Consider the following 24,092-nt stretch of genomic DNA (forward strand, 5'->3'; position numbering starts at 1 on the left):
AGATATATAAAATATTTATATTTATAATAATTTATTTAATATGTTATTATTTTAATCATGAAAAATAAATAAATGTTAAAATAATTTAATTTTTATGTATATATTTTTCTATTATATTATTCAATAAGGCTTTGTGATAAAAATTAAGTATTTATTTTATATGATAATTGAGGTAAGAATTAAGAAATAATTATAAAAATAGAAAGAACAATAAAAAATTCATTGAAAAATGATTTGCCCAAATAAATATATCACACTAATAAAGTTAAAAATACAAAAATAGAATTTAAATCCAGATTTATAGCAGTTCATAAGATATTAAGAAGTTGAAATAAAAAATAATAAATACATTGTTAATTGTTATAAGCCATAAGGGAAAGTATGAGGAGCTAATGGAATATTTGTACAATGTATATACAATGGGGTTTATGGAGTATTAGAGATATAACTATTAGTATTACCTTTTCCCATTAGCTAAGCTTTTGGGATGAGTGGTATCATGACATGGTATTAGAGCGCTAGATTAATAATTATATGTCAAAGGAATATTTATTGACAAATATACAATAATTATAATAATTATTATAAATTTTTAAATTGAATAAGTTTAATGGTCACAGACACACAAATTTTTTAATAAATTTTATGATAAAAAATAATATACATTAAATGAAATTTGTTTTCAATACTATGATTCTTATCATAACAATAAAATTTTTTTAATAAAATCAATGATTTTATTATATTAATCTTTTAATAATAATAATAATAATAATAAATTATTTGATACATAATTCAATCATAATAATTATTCAATTATTCCAACTTCCAACTGGTGAAATAATCAAAGCCTGAAAGGTTAGCTATTACTGCAACTACGGCCATGTACATGCCATTATTTCGAACATCATCATTTTTTACCCCTAAAATTTTTGTTTGATCGAGTCTTGGGATTCATGTTCATGTTCACTATTACTTGTGTACTAGTGTGTGGTGGGGTAATGAGGTTTCGATGAAGGAATCAAGGAACTTGATCCTTCTCTGGCTCTCAGCGCGTTAGTTGTCGTCCATCGTTTACTAGGGAAATTAAAACGAAATTACTCTCTTTTTTTTTTTACCGCAATATCTCTGTCTAAAAGATGAAGGATTAATATATGGGGAATCGAAATTTTATTGAAGGATTTGTCGGTGACTAATGAGTCGCTGTATATATAAGACAGAATTTAAACTTTGGATATTTACTTAAAAGATTAGTAAACTAACAATTAAACCAAACGAACTTAGTTAATAAAATTACTGTCTAATAGTCCAAAATAAACCAGCTAAAGAAAAAATGACATTAAGTCAATTGGTGATCTGACGATGTTAGAATTATTGAAAAAGAACTAGCTAATTTGACAAATTTAAAAAATAATTTAAAGCGTTTAACAATGATTCTTGATGTTTTTTTTGGGTGAACAAAAAATTCATATAAAAAGAAAAGAGGAACATATTGAAGTTTCAACTACTGAAGATGTTAGATCTAGACCGTCTTCGAATAATAGAAGAAATGCTCATATTCCTCATGAAAAAAATTACGTTGATGAATATGAAAATGACAATTTTGATGTGAAAGAAAACCAAATTATAAAAAATGCTCATGTAAAAAGTGATGTAATTCTGTTTGTTGTTATTTATTTTTTGACCAAGTTATAGTTGCTGTTTTTTGTTTTAATTTGTATAACTTGTTAATTTTTTAATTTAAATACTTCAAAGGTTAGAAAGACTTGTGAAAAAACAAAATGCCTAAAAATTTATGTAAGAACTTGAAAAGAAAGGAAGGAAGTAAGGCCAACTCCTCAGATAGTGAAAGATTTAACCAATTTTATTGGAACAATGAGAAGAAATAATAATTTTATTATCTTAATGTACACTAATTAAAAAGTTGTGCCTAAGCAAATTAAAAGTGCATATATAGAAGTATATTAATGTAAACTCCATTTATCTTTATATTTATGTCATATATTTATAATTTTTTTATTTATATGATATGATGAAATTAATGTGTTTGTAGTCAAAGTTCATTCTTTTAAAATTCTCAAAGTTATGGGTGATGATTGGTGTTCAAGGAGTATGGAGGTGTTAAAAGATAAGAATCAAGAAGAAACACTTTGAATCATATTATGAACATATTGAGGATATGTTGATGAATCGTCCTTTAAAAATTTCAGAAGTACAATTTTAAAAACTAATTACATATTAGAGTATTTCAACCGTCAAAGTGAGGTAGCTAGAGGATTTCAATTATTATTATTTGATATGATCAATTATAACTCTTTTAATTTTTATATTTTATTTGATCATTGTTTATGTTAAACATAGGCCATGTGTTATAAATTCTGAAAATCACAAGAAGCAACAGTGACTGTATAAAATGGGGTCAATTAATTTTGTAAGAGTGTGTGTTAATTTAGTAAGGTCACGTTTATGTTAAAATTCTTTACTCGTAATTTTTACTTAATTTTAGTATGTTATAACTTTATAATTGATATCTTGTTCTGTAATGTGAGAAAAAGGAGAATAAAAAAGAACCAAATCATGCTTAAATATATGTTGCAACTCGGAATGAATTAAAAGAAAAAATACTTGATATAGAAACACAAACTGTCATTGTAAGTTAGTCTTTTTTTTTTGTCTTAGTTGCTGTTTTATGGTTGTAATATTTTAGTTGTTGGAAGAAAGGTCACACTTAATATATCAACCACTTTTCTTCTTCCTCCTTTATAGAAATAATTAAAAATAAAGGGAAGGTTAAGATGCATAAAAAAATAACAATGCAAGGTTATTATTGTAAGTTAGTCTATAATTTTTTTTGTTTAGTTGTTATTTTATACTTATGGTTATAACTCTAATTATTTTAGAAACACAAGCATAGTTATTTTGTCTTTATGACTAATTTGGTTGCTATTTTGTGTTTATGGCTATAATATTTTAGTTATTTTAATGGTGTTGAATTATTGCTCCTATTAGTTATCAATAATAGGTTGTTGGATTTCTTCATTAAATTTTTATCACAAAAAATAGGCATATAATATATTTGTGTGTATAAGATAAACTTATGATTTCTAAGAAGTTAGAGAAACTCCTACTAATGCATTCAAAAAGTGTTTGGTAAAAATAATCCAGGAAGAGTTTGATGTTTTGGAAGAATTGTTACAAAAACTTCTCTTTAAAAAAATAAAGAAATAGGTGAAATCAAGAAACAAAGTGAAGAGAATGTAACAACTTTAAAAACTGAACTAAACGACCAAAAGCAAAGGCTGCAAGGTTTGAAAGATATTGTGAAACTTATATTACAACAAACTTCTCCTGGTATGAATACTGATGAAGCACTTTCTCTCTTGCGATCTAAGCAATCGTATGCAATAATGCATAGGATCCAAATAACAGAGCTATAGTGAAGAGAAAAAATGGGACAGTAACAATGATTAAAGTTGACATACATCCTTATTTAGTTGTTTCTCTTTCTTCTTTTTTTATTTTGCTTCAAGAATCTGAGCCATTAATCAATTCTTTGGCTCTAAATTTTGTTCTTGACTTTTGATTTGTAGCAGAGATTCATAATTTTTATTTTCTCCAACATACCCGAATGGTGGATGCAGGAAGAAGACATCTTCAACAAGTTACAATGGAAGTACAAAGATGAAAATATTATTCTGATTTCCTTTTGATTCAACTTTGATTTGATTTTTTATTTTTGTACCTTAATCTTTGACTTTTTTTTCTTCTTTCATCTTTGTTACTTGTTTGTAATCACCTTTTTTCTTTTTTCTTTTGATTTGAATCTTAATCTAAACTTTCTTTTTTTACTTACTTTTGGAACTAATTATGTGGGTTGAGAAGAGAAAAGGAGAGTTAAATTGTTTGATAATAGACTAGAAGAGAGCTTTGTATCTTTTTATCTTGGTTAGTGATCAACAACAATTGTTATGAGCTACAAGAGAATATATTGTTTGTTGTTGGTCCTTGTTTGTTGCAATATTATTTTATTTTGGCCTGCACACTAGCAAAACAAATTGGAAAAGTATAAGTAGACAATGAGAATATTAAATAATGTGAATAATGGATATATCAGATGTTCAATTTAATAGGTATACAGATGATTATGTTTATTATTTTTAATTGGATGATTATTTTTTTATTCGATTTACTCATGCACAGTTAATCATGGCTGGATGTTCAATTCACTAGGTGTGTAGATAGTTATCCTAATGTTAAGGTTTATGAAGTAATTTGGGGTGGAGTGTTTTTTACTTATGGGTTATGCTAGGTAACCAATGACTTTCTTGAACATCATAAATAACGGGCCCTAAAATTGGTCCAATTCAAGTAAAACATACTACATCCCCAAATTACTCATTTAAATCTTAATATTATTAGAATAACCATCTGCACACCTAGTGAATTGAACATCTGATATATTCATTGTTCATATTGTTTAATATTTTCATTGTCTACGTATATTTTTCTTTTGTTGGGTCATTTCTAGAACCCATTGTTCATATTGTTTACAAAAATTATTGTCTACCTAACAAAACTCAAACAAATTATACACACAATTTCACTTTTGTTTTCTCAAACTCAATATCGTTACTGTTTTAATGTTTACTGTATTGGTAGTTTGTTACATCCATTTATTTTGCTCCTTGTGCTTTTTTACTTATCTTTAATTCTGAGGAGGATTTATTATCCTCCATTCCCTTTATATTTTTCTTCTCGTTGCCTGAAAATATGTTCTCTTCTAGCAAAAGCTGTGTAGCAATAACAAAATAGAATCCCTTTTGATACATCATAATTCATAATATAATGTACAATCAACTCTTTATTCTCTTTAGAGTTTTGGCATAACAATATTCTATATTTAGTAACCCATACTAACCGTGGACAGTAACTATGTTATCAATTTATTCATCATTATCATCATCATCGTCATTTCTGTATATGAGTTTTAGCAAGCTAGTGTTGCTCCTAGTCTATAGTGGACGAGCATGTTTCATTAATATTTTGGTAATCATGTTCTCTGATCTCCTTTGTGATCTTAAAATATCAGTCACTTCAATCTAACTATTTACTCTGCTTTTTTTCCTTTCCTTTTCAGAACGGAAACATTAAGAAAACATGGTCCTGTTTGTGGTCCAGATAGATAAAAAGAACTTTGGAGGATTGCCCAATGGTTTGAACTAAATGGCCTGTGATAGAATTCTGATATTTGATCAAAGTTTGTTTAAGTATTCAGAAGCTTGCTTAAATCACCTTATGTTGGTCTTTTAGTAAGTAACTAAGTATCTTGCCGATTACTTCATTTATTTGTTCACAATATGCAAAATGCATTTCTTGCATGGTTTTCCAGATATAAAGTGCAGGCAAGTAACAATTGCAAATTCTGCATGAATCTATGTACCAGGGCCAACAGATTCAACAACTAATACACTTGACGCAAAATCTCCAGATGCAATCTAAGGAGACAGAGCAGCAGTGACAGCAACAACAAAAGCCGATCCTTCTACAACCAAGTCACTTGCAATCTTATCAGTCAAATTCAACCAAGATTTAACGTTCCCAGATGCTTGGGCCTACGAATAATTTTGCTAAAATGCAGCACCACAAAGATTACTTGCACAGAAGAATAATCTTGCAAACCTGCAACAGCCACCTTGTATGATAATTTTATTTCCTCAATCGAAACAATTGCCTTGTAATTTTCTATTTCTGCAAGGTTTATATCCTTCGTAAGTGTTTTTTTCCTTGTTTAAAATGCTTAGGGTGGTCTTAAGGTCTATCCTTCATAAGTGCACGCAATGGCATTCGCAATGCGAGAGAAAATGAGAAGTCAGAACGTGAAAAGTTCAAAAAAGCAAGAGTATAGAGTAAGAAAGGAGAGTGCAAACTTCATGAATCCCATTATGTTACCTCTCAAACTATAGCAAGACCAAGATTCAGGCTTCATCATCATTCACATTGGATAGAGGAGCTCCCAAAGTGACACGGCACATACACACAATATTTCTACAATTTTTTTAAATATCTTTTATTATATATATTTATATATCTATGAAAATATAATTTTATTAACTTTCAGATTCGAAGTCAAGATCTCTTGATTAAAGCATGACATACTTACGATATTAATTAATCTTATATTTATTTTTATTATATATTAAATAAATATAGGAGTAAATTAATTAATAATGATATTTTGCCTTTTAATACACAAATGGTAAATAATTTTTTGAATATTCTTATTTTAAATTAAAATTTTGGCTAATTTTTTTCCATATGAAAAAATTTTTCGTGTAATGCAATGAAATGAACAAATGAAAATTTTTTTTACTGCAAGCATAAAACGCAACCTCCATTCTATCCATTTTTATTTTTTTTGTTTATGAAATTAAACAAACGCAACCTGCGTTTGATGTTTTTGAGGGTTTTTAAATTTTTTTTATTTCTCTTTGGCCCAAAACGCAGCCTGCATTTATTGATTTGAATTTAAAAAACAAAAAATAAACAAAATACAGCTTGCGTTTTTTGTTGTGTCATATTTTTTTGAAGGTCACAAAATACAAATTACGCTTTTAAAGTGACAGAATTTTTTTCTTTTTGAAAGCATAAAACACAGGTTGTATTTTGTGAAGGAAAAAATATTTTAAGCAAGAATGTTGCCTATAAATATAAAGCGGGATTCATTTAAAGTTCCTCACTTTACTTCTACTCCTCCTAATCATCTTTCTTGCATATATGTCATAGTAGTGAATTTTTTTGGCAGTTAGTTGTGTCAAAAAAGTCAGGTTATGTGAGGTTGAAGTTATGGAAGGTATTACAAATTTGCGAGTGTATTATAACAGTGAAATTATACCAAACACACATGAAGGAGTGACTTTTGTTTGTGAATATCCGTTTTCATTTGCTATTCCATTCACCATGAGTTTTGTAAAGTTACAAGATGGTCTTTGTGATAACATACAAAGTCACATTTTGAAAAGGGTGAGCAACATTTTATACAGGAATCCTATACAAATATTTGGTGGCCTGATAAAGTTTCAAATAATGCCCATCAATGACGATGCAAGTATGCAGCAGATGTTCTATATTCATCAACAATTCCGATTTAACATCTCGACGATAGAGCTGTACGTTGAGTTTGAATAGCAATCGGGGCTGGACGCGGTCGGCGAGGAGGTCAATATTGATGAGCTCGGGGATATAGATTGGGAAGAAGATAACAACGACAGTGAAGAAGAGTTCGAAGCCAATTATGAATTTGATGACGAAAATGATGAAAGAGACTTGGCAAGCAATCCGGCGGTACAAAATGAGGGGCAAACGATTGTAAGTCAGCACCCATTTGGCGTTTTGTCTTTTATGCAGATTCTGGATCTCGAAGTCATGCATGCCCCGAAATTTTCTGAGTATCCGAATATGGGTATGTTATGATTATTAATTCAAGTTACCACTAGTGTGTATTTTATTTGCCTTCTCTGACTGATGGTGGAGCGCATGTCGTAGGTGAATGCAACGTTACGGTAGAAGATGGTGAGTTTAGTGTCAGAATGGAATTGGTTCTAGAGAGTCGGTGATATCTACAATCAAAAGCTACACTATCTCTAGAGGAGTTGATTACACTGTGTATGAGTCTGAGCCGCAGACATTCTATGTGAAATGCAAGGGTTATGGTGCAGGTGCAATTGGCTTATTCGAGCTAGCTTGATTCGAAAGAAAGCTTGTTAGGAGATCAGGAGATACAATGGCAATAGACGTGCACAATGGACATTATTTCACAAGATTATGCCAAGTTGGACTCAGACACAATTGCAAATGCTATTAGGCCGTTGGTCGAAGCAGACCCATCAATCAAGGTGAAGTCTATTATTGCAGAAGTTCAATCCAGGTTCAATTACACTGTTAGTTACCGCAAGACTTGGTTGACAAAGCAGAAATCTGTCGCAAAATTTTTTTGTGATTGAGAAGTTTCTTATTAGATTCTGCCAGTATGGTTGAAAGCAATGACTGCGAAGATGCCAAGGTCTCATGTTCAAATCAAAACGCTCCTCGTTTACCGTGAGAGTGAGGAGGTTCAAAGTGTAAGAGTTCTCCATCGTGTTTTTTAGAGCTTCTATTCGTGTATTGTAGCATTCAGACACTACAAGCCATTAGTGCAGGTTGATAGCACACACCTGTATGAAAAATATAAAAGTGCACTTCTAGTGGCAGTAGCACAAGATAGAGATCAAAACATTGTACCTATTGCATTTGCGACAGTTGAGGGTGAGACGGGAGACACATGGGAGATTTTCCTAACCAATTTGAGTAGATATGTTGTTACCATTGATGGCGTTGGCATCATTTCTGACCGCTATAACTCCATCGACGTAGCAATAGCATGCAGTAACGGTGCATGGTCACCACCAAGAACATGATACATGTTATGCATCAAGCACATCGGGTCCAACATTATTATTCTAAATAAGCACCCTAACATAAATGGTTAAAACTTACATTGTTAACTCTCATGTCATCGAATCTTCGCCTAAACTGCGTTGCAGACCTCCGTGTATATCTTGAATGCCAGCGCCAATGACTCCACCTAATCACGAGTAGGATGATTATAACAACAACAACAACAACAACAACAACAACAACAACAATAACAATAAACAATACCATTGCGCAAGTGGAACACCATCATCGAGGAGCTCATTGCGTGGAATAAGAGCCATGAACGGCATACGCTCCCATGTCCAAACAAAAAGTAGAATGAGTGGCACATTCATCTCTTTACAGTTGTACCGTGATGCACGACACAACGATCTGTATAGATGTGCCAGACTAGCTGCCCCCAACTGTATTGTGGAATCCGATGAAAATCTCGAAGTAGAGGTAAAAACTTCGAGTTCAAAGACGTGGTAGACTTATCTGGAAACAACATTGTACCAAGCACGCAGAAAATGTGAGCCCTAACGTACCGCTCAATAGACTCCTGCGTATCACACGGTTCAGTATCTCTGCAACGCCGGGCCCATGCAAGTTTTACCTTACCTAAGACGTGATCGTCCGGACTCGGCTACTGACCAAAACAAGCAATGCAGTTCTCTAGCGTCACCGTCATTTCGCTCACTGAAAGGTGAAACGTGTAGATTTTTTGCCTCCATTGTTCCACCAAGGCACTTAATAGTGTAGAATGGCCTCTCATTTCGCCTATTTGCGAAACGTGTTGAAACCCAGTTAATACTAGTGTTGCCGCAGCTCTCTCATTTAAGGTATCCGACTATCCGACGGATCAAGTTTTTTAGACAACAAATTTCTGATCGCCTGCAAAAAGAAAAATAATATTTATTGATATTACTTCTTAACTATTAACAATAACTAACACAATAATACTAATACTAATAATAGTAATTTCTAGATAATAATAATAATAATAATAATAATAATAATACGGTTACTGTTCGGTAGGTCGGGTACCGGACGGTTCGGAACGATCCTCGAGTGGACAGATAGGGCGCAGCCTGGAGATGGATTGCGAGGGTGAAGGGGAAAAGCCAATGTTCCGAGCTCTCGATGAGGAGGAGGGTGTCACCTGCAATGACACTCCGACGCTCAAGTTAGTCGAATGTGCAGGCGAAAAAGGAGTAAGGTGGCGTGTGACGTCCCTTGGAGGAAGGGTAGAACCTTCCCCATATATACCTTGTCAGAGGTGGGCCTATCAAGGACAGGCCCACCTTCCTTGATGCCTCCTTTCTACAGCTGCAACACAGCTGTCAGGGACGCGTGTTCGGGTCGGGGATCGAGCGTCTCGTCCCTAACTGTCCGGGTCGGGTGGTATTCAGGTCAGCCCAAACCACCAGCAATTTGGGCCGGGCCGTAACAGTTACTAATAATGATAATAATAATAATTATTATAATAACTATTACTACTACTACTACTACTACTACTACTACTAATAATAATAATAATCTCATCCGTATTTTTTTTAAAAAAATACTTTGTTAATAAAATATTAATAAATAATTATAACGGTTATTAACATGTTTTATTAATAAGAACAAGCTGCTGCTGCTACTGTTACTGCTACTGTTGCTGCTGCTGCTGTTGCTGCTACTGCTGCTGCTAATAATAATAATAATAATAATAATAATAATAATAATAATCTCATCCGTATTTTTTAAAAAAAAATACTTTGTTAATAAAATATTAATAAATAATTATAACGGTTATTAACATGTTTTATTAATAAGAACAAGATAAAGAATTTCTTAAACCATATTATTATCATGAAAAATAATAATAAATTATTAAAAGATAATAATAAATTATTATATAAAATAATAAATTATTATCATTATCATAAATAGTATTATAAAATAATAATAATAATAATAATAATAATAATAATAATAATAATAATAATAATAATAATAATAATAATAAAATTACTAGTTCAAACAAAAATAAATAAAATATAAATAAATATATTCATTCATTATAAAATAAAAAAAAACTTACCAATTAAAAATATCTAAATATTCAATAATATATATTTCAGGTAATGTAAAATTACAAACAATTTTTTTAGAAACTATTTTAAACTCTAAATCTTCTATTCTTCTTCTTCCTCTCACTCTTTTTCCAACTTCTCAATGCACCACCCTCATATTTTTTTGGTCTTTTTTGTTGCCTCCCCTCTTGCGTTTTTCATTATAAAGGCATGCTTAACAACCTCCTTCAACACGTGTCACGCATGCAGCACCGCGTCTGACAATCGCAACCTGCAATTTAAGTCTGCCGACTAACAAATGCAACCTGTGTTTGTTGAATTCCAAGCAGTCAACACAGCAAGTGTCTATCTTTATGCAGGGAGTTGGGACACGTTTCGAGATTTTGATCTCTCTCCTTGACAAACACAATCTTCGTTTTTTCTATGCTACAATTTTTTATTTTTTCTGTCTCAACCAAAACGTAACCTGCATTTTTGTAGGTTACTGTTAATGACAGATCCACATATATGGATTACACGCCATACACCTATTAAACTGCATATCACTATTTTTTCATCTATTAATAAATTAATTTTTATAAAATTTTAAAATACAAAAGAATTCTTATTAATTAAAAATAACTATCACTTTTCAATTTTTTTCTGATTTATTTTTATTTAATTTACACTAGTCAATCTGCCACAGGAATATTCCTAATTTCTTATTATTATCGTAAAAACAAAACAAAAATAAATAAATAAAATGGTGAATTTTTCGGTGTAGAAAGGGTTACTTTTTTACATATATAAAAATGCGATATATGCTATAACTAAACCACAAGTGTTCTACTAAAAGGACAGAATCTGTCTTGGCTCAGTGTATCTGCAAGGATACTATAGTACAGCTCACGTGATGAGGTTGATAAACAAATATACTATTGAAAAGTTTTCAGATGTACCATATCACTTTATTGGAAATCTGCTATTCCATTATTTGTGGGCGTTTAGATCTATATTAAAATATTGTAATGGACATGATTGATTGTTAGAAATCTGCAATATACTCTATAAAAAGGGAGTGCAAGAAAAACCTTCGACTTGTGATACCCTTATCCAAAAACACCATGTTATCAATTACGAAATTACCCTTGTGTTTTCCTAAACGCATCAAACCATTGTCGATAGTGGGAAGTCGGTTGCCTAACTGCCGGGGGAGCCGATTGGAAAATATTGGGTTAAAGATTTTTTTTTTAATGGTTTCATGGACCTTAGATATGAAAACAAAATACTCTGTAAATTATTGTAATTTGCAACAGTGATGAATGTATTACAATAAAATATTAATATTTTGTTAGATTTATTTTAAATATTCAAATTTAGTCTAACTTAATATAAAAACAACAATTTATATTAGGTCAATTCAATATATATAATTTTGTAAATTTTATATAATAAATTTTTAAAATTTTACTTTTAAAGATTATATTTAATAATTATATAATATTTATATAAAAATTATTTTAAAATAAAAATAATATTATATATTATAAAAATATCAATTACAATATAAAATTATAATATTTTTTTATTAATTTCACTTTAAAATGAATATTTTATTTATAAATTATGTCTTCATACTAAGTTAAATCTACACTAAGCATGACTCAAATCCAATTCAAAAAGTATATTAGACCATAAATTTATAAAAAAATAATTATATAAACATTTAAGATATCAAAGCATTTGTACAAGAAATAATAAATATAAACACACAAAAAAATAATCTTGAGTCTCAACTAAAATATTGGACTAATATTTTTATTATTTAAATTTTGTAGTTATTAATTTATATTATTTTTAATTATACACTACTCATAAATTGATAAAAATTATTATACTAATCCGTCGTTATAGTACATTAACAAAAAATTTCATAAGTAGACACTACATACTAACACACACTTACATATTAACATATAATTAAACTAATATTACTAACTACTAAAAACTTTTTAAAACTTTTGGGAGTTTATTGCCCACCTTAGGTCCCCAATTCCCCAGTTTTTTAGTACTGAAGTCTATTAAAACGAGTGTGCATCTCTTTTTATTTTTGTCATATCTAAATTGAAATATTTTTTATTTTATTAGAAGTTGAATAAAAGATGAACTAAGTAAAACGTAATAAATTTAATTAATGTTTTGCTATAAAATTTTATAGTCATCTTTTTATGTAAAATTTAATATAAAAATAAATTATAATTGATAGATAAATAATATATATAAGTTATAATTTATTTATATATAAAATTATTGATTATATTTATATTATTATTTAAATCAATTTGCGAGTTTAAGTTCAGATTGTGAATTTAATGAACTGAACTTGAATTTTGGGATCAGTTTGCCTTAACTTATTCTCATCTCTCTAACCTCAAATGATATATGTAAAGATTGTATAAATGATTGTAAGTGGTTGATTCAGTAAAAATAATTGTATATACTTATTTTTCTACATAAATATACTAAATAATGAGAATCTATTGCATACTATGGTTTAGTAGCTATGTCACTCCTTACTAAATCTTGGTGATTGTTTAGTGTAATTTGTGTTATTAAATTTTAGTACTGTTATGGATCTTTATGATAAATTTAGTACCCAGTTTCTTATCACAATTTATCTATAAAAAAATTTTGAATAGGATGAATCTAAAATTTTAATAGAAAAAAAAATAAAAAATTAAAATTTTTTACAATCAAATATAATATTATATATTTAATAATACATATAATCATGATTAGTTTTTTTTAATTCAAAAATATTAATAAATTCTTGTCAAATAAAGAAGTTATCTTTATTCTTATAAAATATAAAAATATCTATTTTTTATTTTTTGTTAATCAATTAATTTTATTAAGTATTGGATAAAATATGTAAAATATACTTGTTTAATGAACTTATTTAATATCTAATAAATAATAATTTTAACATCATAAAAAAATGTTAAAGTAGAATATAAAATCATCCAATTATAATATTTATATATTAAAAACATAAAAAATAAAAATTATATAAATCACTACAAGAAAAAGCGTTTTTTTCGACGCAAAAAATCGACGGCTATTTCTGCCGTCGATAATTTTCGACGGCTTGCTGTCGATAGTACTAAAAAACATTAAAAATAAAATATTAAAATCGACAGCCTAGTCGTCGATATTTTTATAATGCATTAATTTTTTTCTATTATCGTCATATTAATAAAAATGTTTGTTCACAACACAAAATATGAATAGAAATTAAATAAATTTGTGGGTGTGGATAAAAAAATGGTTATGACATTATAATTTACATTTTATTGAATTAATTATCTTTTTTAGTTTTTGCATTTATTCTGCAGAAGCAATTTACATTTACATGTTTAATACTATACTTCGAAAAGGAATATCGGCTCTAATAATTCTGTCTCCGTCTATCAAAACCAAGGTTACAAAAACCGGACCGGTAATTGAACCGGTCAAGTAACTGGTTCAACGGTTCAATGGTTAATCGGGATCAAACCGTAGTTGAACCGGTTTAATTAAAGGGCCAGAAATTTGGTTTCAGAAGACTAATCTTAGCAATATAGAGTTCAGCGCATACTAGTTGTCTCTCAAATGTTGATACAGAACATCATCAAAACAAGAACAAGTCTTAAGACACAAAATGCAAAAAAAAAAAATGTTCTTCTTCTTTCCAAGCTTACCTAGGGATGCCCTTGACTTCTAACATTTCCTCCAAAAGCAACCAAATCCAAAATTCAACACTGCAGACTTCAAGAACCACCACAAACACTCATATACAATTTGAATTGCTCTGAAATTACAAAAAACGTATGCTTCTAACGCTTCTTCCAGATCAAGATTCCACAAAAACTCATGCTAACTCAACTCCAAATCCTAGGGATTCTAATTTCCACAACAGCAAGAAAGAAAAGATTTCTCATACTGACAACAGCAGAAATTCAAAAATTGAACTCTGCATTAAGAAAAAATAAACAGATCTCAGATTGATAGAGTAGTGGGTGAACGAGAAGGAGAGGTAGATCTCAAATCTGGCCGCTGTGATACCGCTGGATCTCTCAGATCAGGGGAGCTGCAAACTTGCTGGCTACTGCTAGTAATTAGAAACTCAAATCAGGGAAGAACGACCAGGTTAGAGTCGAAGATTTTACCACCGACGACATTGAAGAAGCATGCAGCGACACTCGAACCCGCCGACCGCCTCCACTGTTTCTTCCTCTTTTCTTCCCCTTTCTTCCTTCTCTTCCTCTCCCTCTCACTGTTTCTTCTCCCAGCCTCCGACCCGAACGCCGCCGCGACCACCTCCACTGCCGCCGGCAAACACACCATAACCACCATCAGCTTCCTTCCTCCTCTTTCTTCCTCGCCTCCACAAGATGAGCGACGTGCGATGGTAAAGTGAGCGGCGCGAGCGACGGCGATGTTCCACGATGAGGAGAAGAGGGTGAGAAGCAGCTGTTGGTAGGGGTTGCTCTTGTCTGAGTTCTCTGATAAGGTTTAGGTTGTGTGAATTATGAAAGTGAAGGGAGAGGGAGCCTTCTGTACTGCCCGTATTGTTACGCCGCGTTTAGCCTTTTCTTTTTTTTTTTTTCTCAAGAGACAAAACGACGCCATTTAGCACTTTTACTTTCAAACCAAAAACCGCTAAAAAAGGGGACGGTTCTTCCAGTTCACCGGTTAATTTCCGGTTCGACCAATTTTTTTATTGGTCTTTTGCCAGACAGTTTCTGACCTTACCCGGACCGGTTACGTGACCGGTTTCTGGTTATTCCGGTTGAACCGATCGGTCTGGTTTAATTTTCAGAACCATGATCAAAACAACTGAAAATGTCCCAAAAAAATTAAAGTAAGCATACATCTTACAAAAAGTTTACGCTCTTCTTTTTCTCTAAAGCTAGGATGTCCTAACCAACCGACGGCTATTCCATCTCCATTATCCAATGGATGTGAATGAGTCGAATTACTTATCTCTCGGTTTATTAGTGAACTATCTCTCCAGCAATTATGAAAGATGTTCCACTAAAAATATTCTTATTATTGTTTTAACTCATATTCTCCAAAAAGTGGATCCCGCTCTAATAGCTCCAAATAAATTAAATACATGCATTAAGATACGAAGACTTCTTATTCTACAACAACGAAAGCACTTTTTCACTCTTTCATATACTAGGAGATTTCACTTGAAAAGGAGAATGTTCCATATTAATGGACTCGGATACATAACCATAATTATGGATTCTAATGTACGAGATCTTGTAGCAATTACCAATGAGACCCTATCGATTAGTATTATACAAAAGTAATCCATTATAAACACTAATATAATTAGATCTGTTCTTCATATACAAACTTAAAATTTGCAATCCCAGGTAAGATCAGTTCAAGATCATGGGATCCTTTTTTATCAGATAGGAAGAGATATTTCAAAAAATGTATTTTTAAGTAATTGCTCTAACTAAAAAGACCAAATAATTTTTTATTATCTCGATTGAAGTAATGAGCCCCAATATTGGTATATTAGGAGCTCATTACTTCAACTAGCTAGTCTCTGTATTTTTCGAATGGATCTCTTAGTTGTTGAGAGGGTTGCCCAAAAATAATATATAAAGCATACCTAGTAAAACTTACAAGTAAATCAGATATAAAGAATTACCTTTTTTTATTTTAAGACATTAGTGTAATATTAAAGTGCATTTGAATTGTTTATGTGAATTATCCTAAATATATAAATTTTATTATTTTATTTGTGTAGTATTATTTTAAAAATTTTGCTAATTTGTGTCTTAAGAACATAAATTAAGCATACCATAAAAATTAAAATATATATATATATTATAAAAATTATTACAAAAATAATTTATTTTTATATTTTCAATGCATTAAATACATTAAAAGTATTAAAAAAATCTATTGTTATTTTTTTAAAATGTGTCCTTATTTTTATAACATAAGTTAATTAAATCCTTATTTTAATTATTCCGGATGGTAAAAAGTACTGTATTAATAAATGTGTATTGAATTTTGAAAATTGTTAGAGTGTTAGAGGATAATTGAAAAAATTTAGGAGGCTAGTATTTTTATTAAAATTTGGTTAGTACTTAACTAACAAAAGAAAAATAAGTAATTTCACACTATTAGATGTAAATTCACATCATTAAAAATATTAATGATAACTAATTAATGACTATAGATCACAAAATCTATTAATTTCCTAACACTCCTAATTAAAATTTATTATTTTTTTATCGTTATTTTGACTATTGATCTAATTATTTTAGTTTAATAATTCAACAATATATTTTATTTTATTAATTAATGATAAAAAATAATAAATTTTAATATTTTTTAGTATTTCTTTTAAATTTTATTTGAAGGATAATTGTATTGTAAAAAAATTATGATTGGACACAAGTGAAAAAAAAAGGTGAAATTATGGCCAAATAATTTACAATAATTTTTTCAAGATTTGTCCAGCTCTGTAAGTTCGAAATGCTATCCAATAACTTCAAGCCATTAGAATAATAATTTGGCTCAATTCGCTGCAGTCTCAATTCAAACGTGGCATGAAAGCTGCTTATTAGATTAGCCTTTTTTTTTTGTCATTTTAGGGATTCTTTGGTAATTTCCATGTATAGTAAAAAACAAATGATTAACTTAAAAACGAACCGTACATGGAATAGCAAATTTCCACTAAAGTGGTGTGGTATATGTGAAAGCTTTCCTATACTATTAGTAGTAATATGTTAGCATGATTGTGGGCTTATGAGCTTATAAGTTGGTTTTTTTTAGGACAAAAGAGTTGCTTTACAGTCAAAGTTACTAATGTTGTTTTGGAAAATTTACTTCTTCGATATTTATTTATGGCATTTTAGTCCCTCTAAAATACTTTTTTCTGTCTTTTTGAAAAAATATTTTGTTGGTTTTATCGGTTTGATATAGTAAAATATTTAAAATTGTATTTTTTTAGAGTAATTATTAAAAGTCGTAATTAATCCTCAAATTTAAATATATATTATTTTTTAAAAATATAAAAAAATAAAACATTTAAAAAATTTTATTTATAAATTGAAAAATAATTAAAAAGATAAGTTAAAACTTTTAATTATTTTTTTAATTGAAAACATTTCGTAAGTATCTAACTTACTATTGTAGAATATTTGATTGTTAAAAATTAAAATAGATTATTTTTAAATTTTATTAGATTAAAACTAAATTATAAAAAACATAAATATAAAAAATACATTATACGAGAGTATTTGATAACTCGGTGAAATTCTTTATTTTAAAAATTTAGTCAGTAAATTATTCGTGAATTAAAGTTAAGACTTAAGATAACATATTATAATTTACACTACAATTTTTGTAATTGTCATTGAGAAGAAGAAAACATTTCATGTAATTTCATATTAAAATGAAAAAAAAAATCATGAAAATGAATTAGGAATTCTTATTCTTTTTAATTTTTGAGAAATTTATTTTTTTTTTGTTTGAAAAGGTAGATAAAGAATCTAATATATATATATATATATATATACCAAAATTAAAATTACTTTGGTGTAATAATTTTGTTACTAAAATATTTTTTTGTTATATATATCTATCACAAATTTTGTTTACAATTTATTAAGTTAAAAAAATTTATTATCTTAAATAATTATTATTATTATTTAGATAATATTTAAATAAATAAGAAATAAATATATATGTTAATTAATAGACTAAATTGACCATGAAGAGAGAGATTTTATTTTTTGGAATTTATTGTCCTATATATATTATATAGAGAGAATTAAGGGGAAAAAAAGGAAAAAAATAATAAATAATCTGAGAGTTAGCGTGTTTAAACTTTTATTGTGTCTACGTGTATCTTTATTTTAAATTCATTCTTTTGTCCAAAAATTAAAAAGGCTCGACTTACAAGCCCATAATTATACTAATATAATTACTAGGGTTAAGTATTATTTTTGCCTTTAAGATTTGGGGTAAAAATTAAAATCGTTCTTGACCTTTTTTTTGTTTTTAAAATCATCCCCAACGTTACAAACGGTTATAAAATCGTCCTTTTGTCTATAAATAAAATTTTTCGAATGCTCTTAAACAAAAATTAAAAAGTCTCTCCACCTTCACCACTACCCTCTACATTATCCTTTGCATTATCATCACCATCACCATCGCTACACCATAACCACTAACAATCCAGCAACACCAATCAGCAACAATCACAAAATAAATCAACAAAAGTTTTAAATTAAACAATTCAGCAATCATCAATCATAATTTCAGATCCAAAATTAGCAACAACATAACTTAAAAAATTTAAAAAAGAAGAACTCATATGTTCTTCAAAAATAAAAAAAAAAGAAAGAAGAGAAAAAGAGAAGAATGGTAAGAAAATGGGAACAAAAACTCAAAATTGCAGTATCTCTTTCTTCTATTTTCTACTTCTGCCATTTACTCCCCACTCTCAACACTCTTTTCAAGTAAAAGAAAGAAAGAAGGGAGTAGGAGTTGTTACTACTAGCAATTCCACTATTGGTCCAATAATTCCAATGTGCTTGCTGTTGTGAATGATGATCGCGCTGAATCCAACATTATTGTTCAAGATTGAATAAAAATTAAAGAAGAAGAAGTTGAAGAAGCATCATTCCAATATTCTTGCTGTTGTGGATGATGAACAGTGTTGAATTTACCATTATTGTTCAAGATTGAATAGAATTAGGATCCCTAGTTTGTATTAGAGCCATAACTGAAGAAGAAGAAGAAGCAGCAAGCGGTGATGGTGAGCCGGTGAAACTTGTTCAGAGCACGGAAGAAAGTAAGAGAGATAAAGGATGGATTGGAGAGGAAAGAAAGTGAAGAGATACACGTGGAGGAAAGAGTGGTTGAGTAAGGGGGATTATTTTTTTGTTTTTAATATTATTTTTATTAATAATTAAATGTAATTTGATAAAAAAAATTAAAATTAAAATAAAAAATAATGATTTTATAACAGTTTTATAATATTAAAAATAATTTTAATAACAAAAAATGATCAAAAACAATTTTAATTTTCATTTCAAATTTTAAAGACGAAAACAATATTTAACCCTAATTACTACTAATACCTCACATTATCATAATTGTTTGAGTTTCATAGCGTGAAATTACATTATAGTAAGTTTGTAGACAGACTAAGATAAATTTTGTCTTTAAATAAGACACTTGTCACATAATTATATCATTCACCATATTTCTACACATATAGAATAACATCCACTACTACATAGTAGAATTCACCTAAAAATAAATAATAAAGAAAGAAAAGAGAAAAGGTACATACCATATGCGTTAGCGTGTGCCGCAGAAATCAATCATGCTTTGGTTTCGGGTTTGCACAATTCTATTCTTGTGGCAGCAGCTCAGCTCGCAGAATCCATCGTCATCTCATCATCAGTTACCATTTGATTCTGGGGTTGGATTCATTCTATTTCCTTTTTAGTTACTGCTACCCCCTTTTCCTTTTGATGATCAAAGCTTTGGAGGTGTTGGTAGCTTTGAAATTCTTTCATCAGAAGTCTCTTCTGATTAATTTTGGTTTGAAGAGCGAACCCTTCATTCATCAGTGATGGACACAACAACAACGAGTAACTGGAGGGATCAACTGCACCCTGAAACCCGCCAACTCCTTCTCAACGATATGTAAGTCTAACGGTTTGTTTTCTTTTCCATGTTGCAATGGTTTGTGTCTTCTCTTCAATTCATGCCACTATCCTTTCATTTCACAGAATGACCAAGTTAAAAATCGGTCATCCTCTTGGTGATTATGATGAAGACCTTGAATTTCAAAAAATTGCTCATAGTATTGAGCAGAAAAGTTATGGTGGTGCTACAAACCAGGTAGCTTCATAATTTATTACAAGTCTCGCATCTCTCAAGAATATAGTTTCTAGATAGTTTATAAGTGCAGGATATTCCTAGCCCTGAGCTAGCTTTAGGGTTAAGTCAGGCCTATTCAATTTCAATTTTAATATAGTGTATCGATTCAGCTGCAGATGTTAATGCTCCATACCATCATTCCTGAGTGTAAAAGGGTACATTATAAGTCCCGCATCTCTCACTCCCTAAGCTAGCTTTTGGGGTTGAGTTAGGTCTATTCCATTTTAATTCTAATATAATTTGGTTTCCCTTTTTATTGACTCTTTCCCTTTACTAATTTCTTTTGTGCTGCTTAATTTCAGGCTGATTATTTTGACGAAATAGCTTCTAAGCTTCTTTTGTTGGAGAGTAAGTTTCAGATTGTTGCTGTCAACTTCTGTATAGAATTCAATTACTAGGCCCTGGCACTAGCCCATTTCAGTTTTTTCAAGGATTCTTCACCTTCGAATTTTCTTGTTCTATGCTATTTCATAATCTCTGTTGTAAATGCGGTGTAACCGTCTTGACCATCAACATATTTTGCACATAGATTTGATTGTTTGCCAAATTTTGTTCATTTGTGCATAGATTGATTTAGAAAATAGTGAATCTTTACTTTCATGTCCATGGCAAATGCATGACTCTATTGATTATCTGGATACTGTTTTGTTCTCATGATTCTAGTGCTTTAATTTACCTTTTATTTCCTCCTTACAGTTTGGAATGATTTAATGTCTTATCATTTGTACCTCAGATAATGTAAATTTACTTATACCATTAACTGGAGCCTATTCATGTTGGCCATCCCTTTACAGAAGCAAGAGAAAGGGAATGGAGATCTCAGCTTCGCCCTGATTCCCGGCAAAGAATTGTCAACAAAATGTAAATTTCATCTTATGTTGTATTCGGTGATCCGAATAGCTTTCATTTTGCCTGCTTTTGCACTTTGAAAGAAAAAGTAGCCATAAATCATATTTCCTTGAGGTTTGTCATACGGAAATAATTTGATCACAAAGCGTGCATTTTAGTTGAGGAACTGAAGAAGATACAAATCAAAATATACAATATTTCCTTAACTTTGGATTGTTTGGTTGGAGGTTTGCTTCTGCAATCCTGTATATGTCACATCAAATAAGCAGCTACTTTAGGATAATATTATGCCTTTGGCTTCTATTTGTTCTAAAGCACTTGTTCTTTTAAAAGAGATGTCCATTACTGCATTAATACTTATGGTTTGAGTAGCTTTGTTACATCAAGTTATTTCTGTTCCATATATGCATTTTCCTTTCTTTAATTTTTAGGAGGATTTATAATCCTCTGTTCGCTTTATATTTTTCTCCCCTTTGACTGAATAGATGTCTTCTAGTGAAAGCTGTAGCACTAATAAACTATATAAATTTCTAGTTTGATAGATCACAAGGTATTGTTAGCTCTTCATTCTCGTTTGAGTTTTGATATACCATTTTTCTATATTTTGTAACCTATACTTACCGTTGAAGGTAACAATTTCATCAATTCATTCATAATCTCTATATGAGCTTTAGCAAGCTAGTGCTGCTCCTAGTCTATATAGTGGACGACGACCATGTTTCATTGATATTTTGACAATTGTGTTCTCTCCTTTGTGGATCTTAAAATATCAGTCACTTTGATCTAACTATGAAGCTACTCTGATTTTCTTTCAGAAGGGAAACGATAGGAAGACATCTTCCTGTTAGTGGTCCAGAGGGATCACAAGAACTTTGGAAGATTGCCCGAAGGTTGGAGGAGAAGATTTTTGCAGCCGCATCCAGCCAGGTATATACTTACGAGTAACTGGCCTCATTGTCGTTTTCATTTATCATTATCTATGCGAACACATATATGGATGATGGAAGATTGATTGGATGTGGTTTCACCTTATTTCAGACTGATTACCTTAGAAAAATATCTTTAAAGATGCTTACAATGGAGACCATATACCAGGGACGCCATGAACCTGCCAATCCAGGTAACTGATCTCTTTGGAAGGCAATAGTTATTATTGCATGTAAAGTCGTTAATATTTCATGTTTTCCCTACACTACATGATACAAATCCGAGGCAGAACCGGAGCAGGAGCCGAAGAATGCCGGCATGGACTGATGACTATCACATGGGCTAGCATTTGAAGCAACTGTAAGTTATAAGTTTTAACGGTTCAAATAGCTTTATGTTGCGTCTGGTTCAAATGGAATTGCATAACTGTTTTGCTCACCTTCTGTTTGGTATTTTGTATTACTAAGTTTTTGTCAAGGGTCATTGAGGGTCAGTGTTTTATGTATTTAGAATTTTGTGAACATATTTACCTCTTGTTTTCTGTTCTTTTTATAAAATTTTGAAAATAGAAATCACTGAAAATAAAAATAAAAAATGAAAATGCAAATCAAACTCACCCTAAGTGCTGCGTTTACAATTTCAGCTTTAGACACCAATGATAATACTATCCTTGCTCTCTTATCTTTCAATTAAAATAAATTCGTCTTCTTGATCGAATATTATTTGACTTGATTCTTATGCAAACTATTGTCTAAATAGTTATTCCTTTTACTAAGTGTTTCCGATTTTCGATCGTGAATAGGGTTTGGGATGCAGCAGTTTCTCGCATTCACGAACAACTCCAATGCGATTGACAGTTCGTAATGGAGCATGTGCTTGTTTGAATTTTCAAACTTTGATGTACATGTATCAATACTCGTTTTTTTATTTTATTTTTTGCTCTCTTTGTCTTTACAATTACATACATATAAAATTTGTACACAAATTTCTTTTTGTAAAAAAATTATATGTTTTTTTGCTAATTTTAAGACTTTGGTCTCAAAATTTGTTAGTTAAAATATGAAATACTTACCATATCAACTAATTTCGTATTTATTATTATTATATATTTAATAAATAAAAGAATAAATTAATAATAATTTTTTTTTCTATTAATACACTAATTGTAAATAATTTTCAAAGCATCCTCACTTTCGATTAAAATTTTAAAATACAAACAAAAATTCATAATAATTAAAAAATTATCTCTTTTTTGTTTCTTTCTAATTTCTTTTTTATTTAAATTAATGTAGGAAATATTTTTATATTTATGGTTGTCTAAAAAAGCAAATATCAAATAAAAAGTAAAATATGTTGTTTGTTTTTAAAAATTTTAAAATATTTTTAAAATTTAATTTGATTATAGCATTTAAATATTCTTATATATTTTAAAAAATTTAATTTTGATGCATTGAATGTGTAAAATATTTTATATAGGTGTATAGTTATATTCGTTTTTTGAATACCAATTCACGCTGTCAATAAAATTAGTGACGGAGCCATGTTAATCGGAAGGAGACAATGCCCCCAAATTAATAATTTGTACATACCAAGTTTTTAATTTTTTTGTTTTATCCCTTTTTAATTTTCAATTTTTCTATCCTCTTAACTTATATTTTTCATGTTAGTTTCTCCCAAAAAAAAAATTTAGCTCCGTTCCGGAATGAAATTAATAATTATTTTTGATGTATTACATAATTAAATTTTATTTTAAATCCAAATTTATATTTCACTTTTGTCATCATCTTCTTTCTTTTTCGTTTCTTTTGTCTCTAATTCTTCTGTTATCACCAC

General features: G+C 29.7%; 1 protein-coding gene across 1 annotated transcript; it reads left to right on the top strand.

Moving 5' to 3' along the window:
* Window positions 1–19,810: 19,810 nt before the first annotated feature.
* LOC130940639 (uncharacterized) lies at window positions 19,811–23,281 on the top strand. Its single transcript, XM_057868845.1, has 8 exons — window positions 19,811–20,246; window positions 20,333–20,444; window positions 20,786–20,831; window positions 21,278–21,344; window positions 22,148–22,259; window positions 22,371–22,452; window positions 22,549–22,619; window positions 23,062–23,281. Exons 1-7 carry the CDS (start codon window positions 20,173–20,175, stop codon window positions 22,584–22,586), a joined length of 531 nt encoding a protein of 176 aa, XP_057724828.1. The 5' UTR covers window positions 19,811–20,172; the 3' UTR covers window positions 22,587–22,619; window positions 23,062–23,281.
* Window positions 23,282–24,092: the final 811 nt, after the last annotated feature.

This window comes from Arachis stenosperma, chromosome 7, assembly GCF_014773155.1.
Source record: "Arachis stenosperma cultivar V10309 chromosome 7, arast.V10309.gnm1.PFL2, whole genome shotgun sequence".
Classification (NCBI taxonomy): Eukaryota; Viridiplantae; Streptophyta; class Magnoliopsida; order Fabales; family Fabaceae; genus Arachis; species Arachis stenosperma.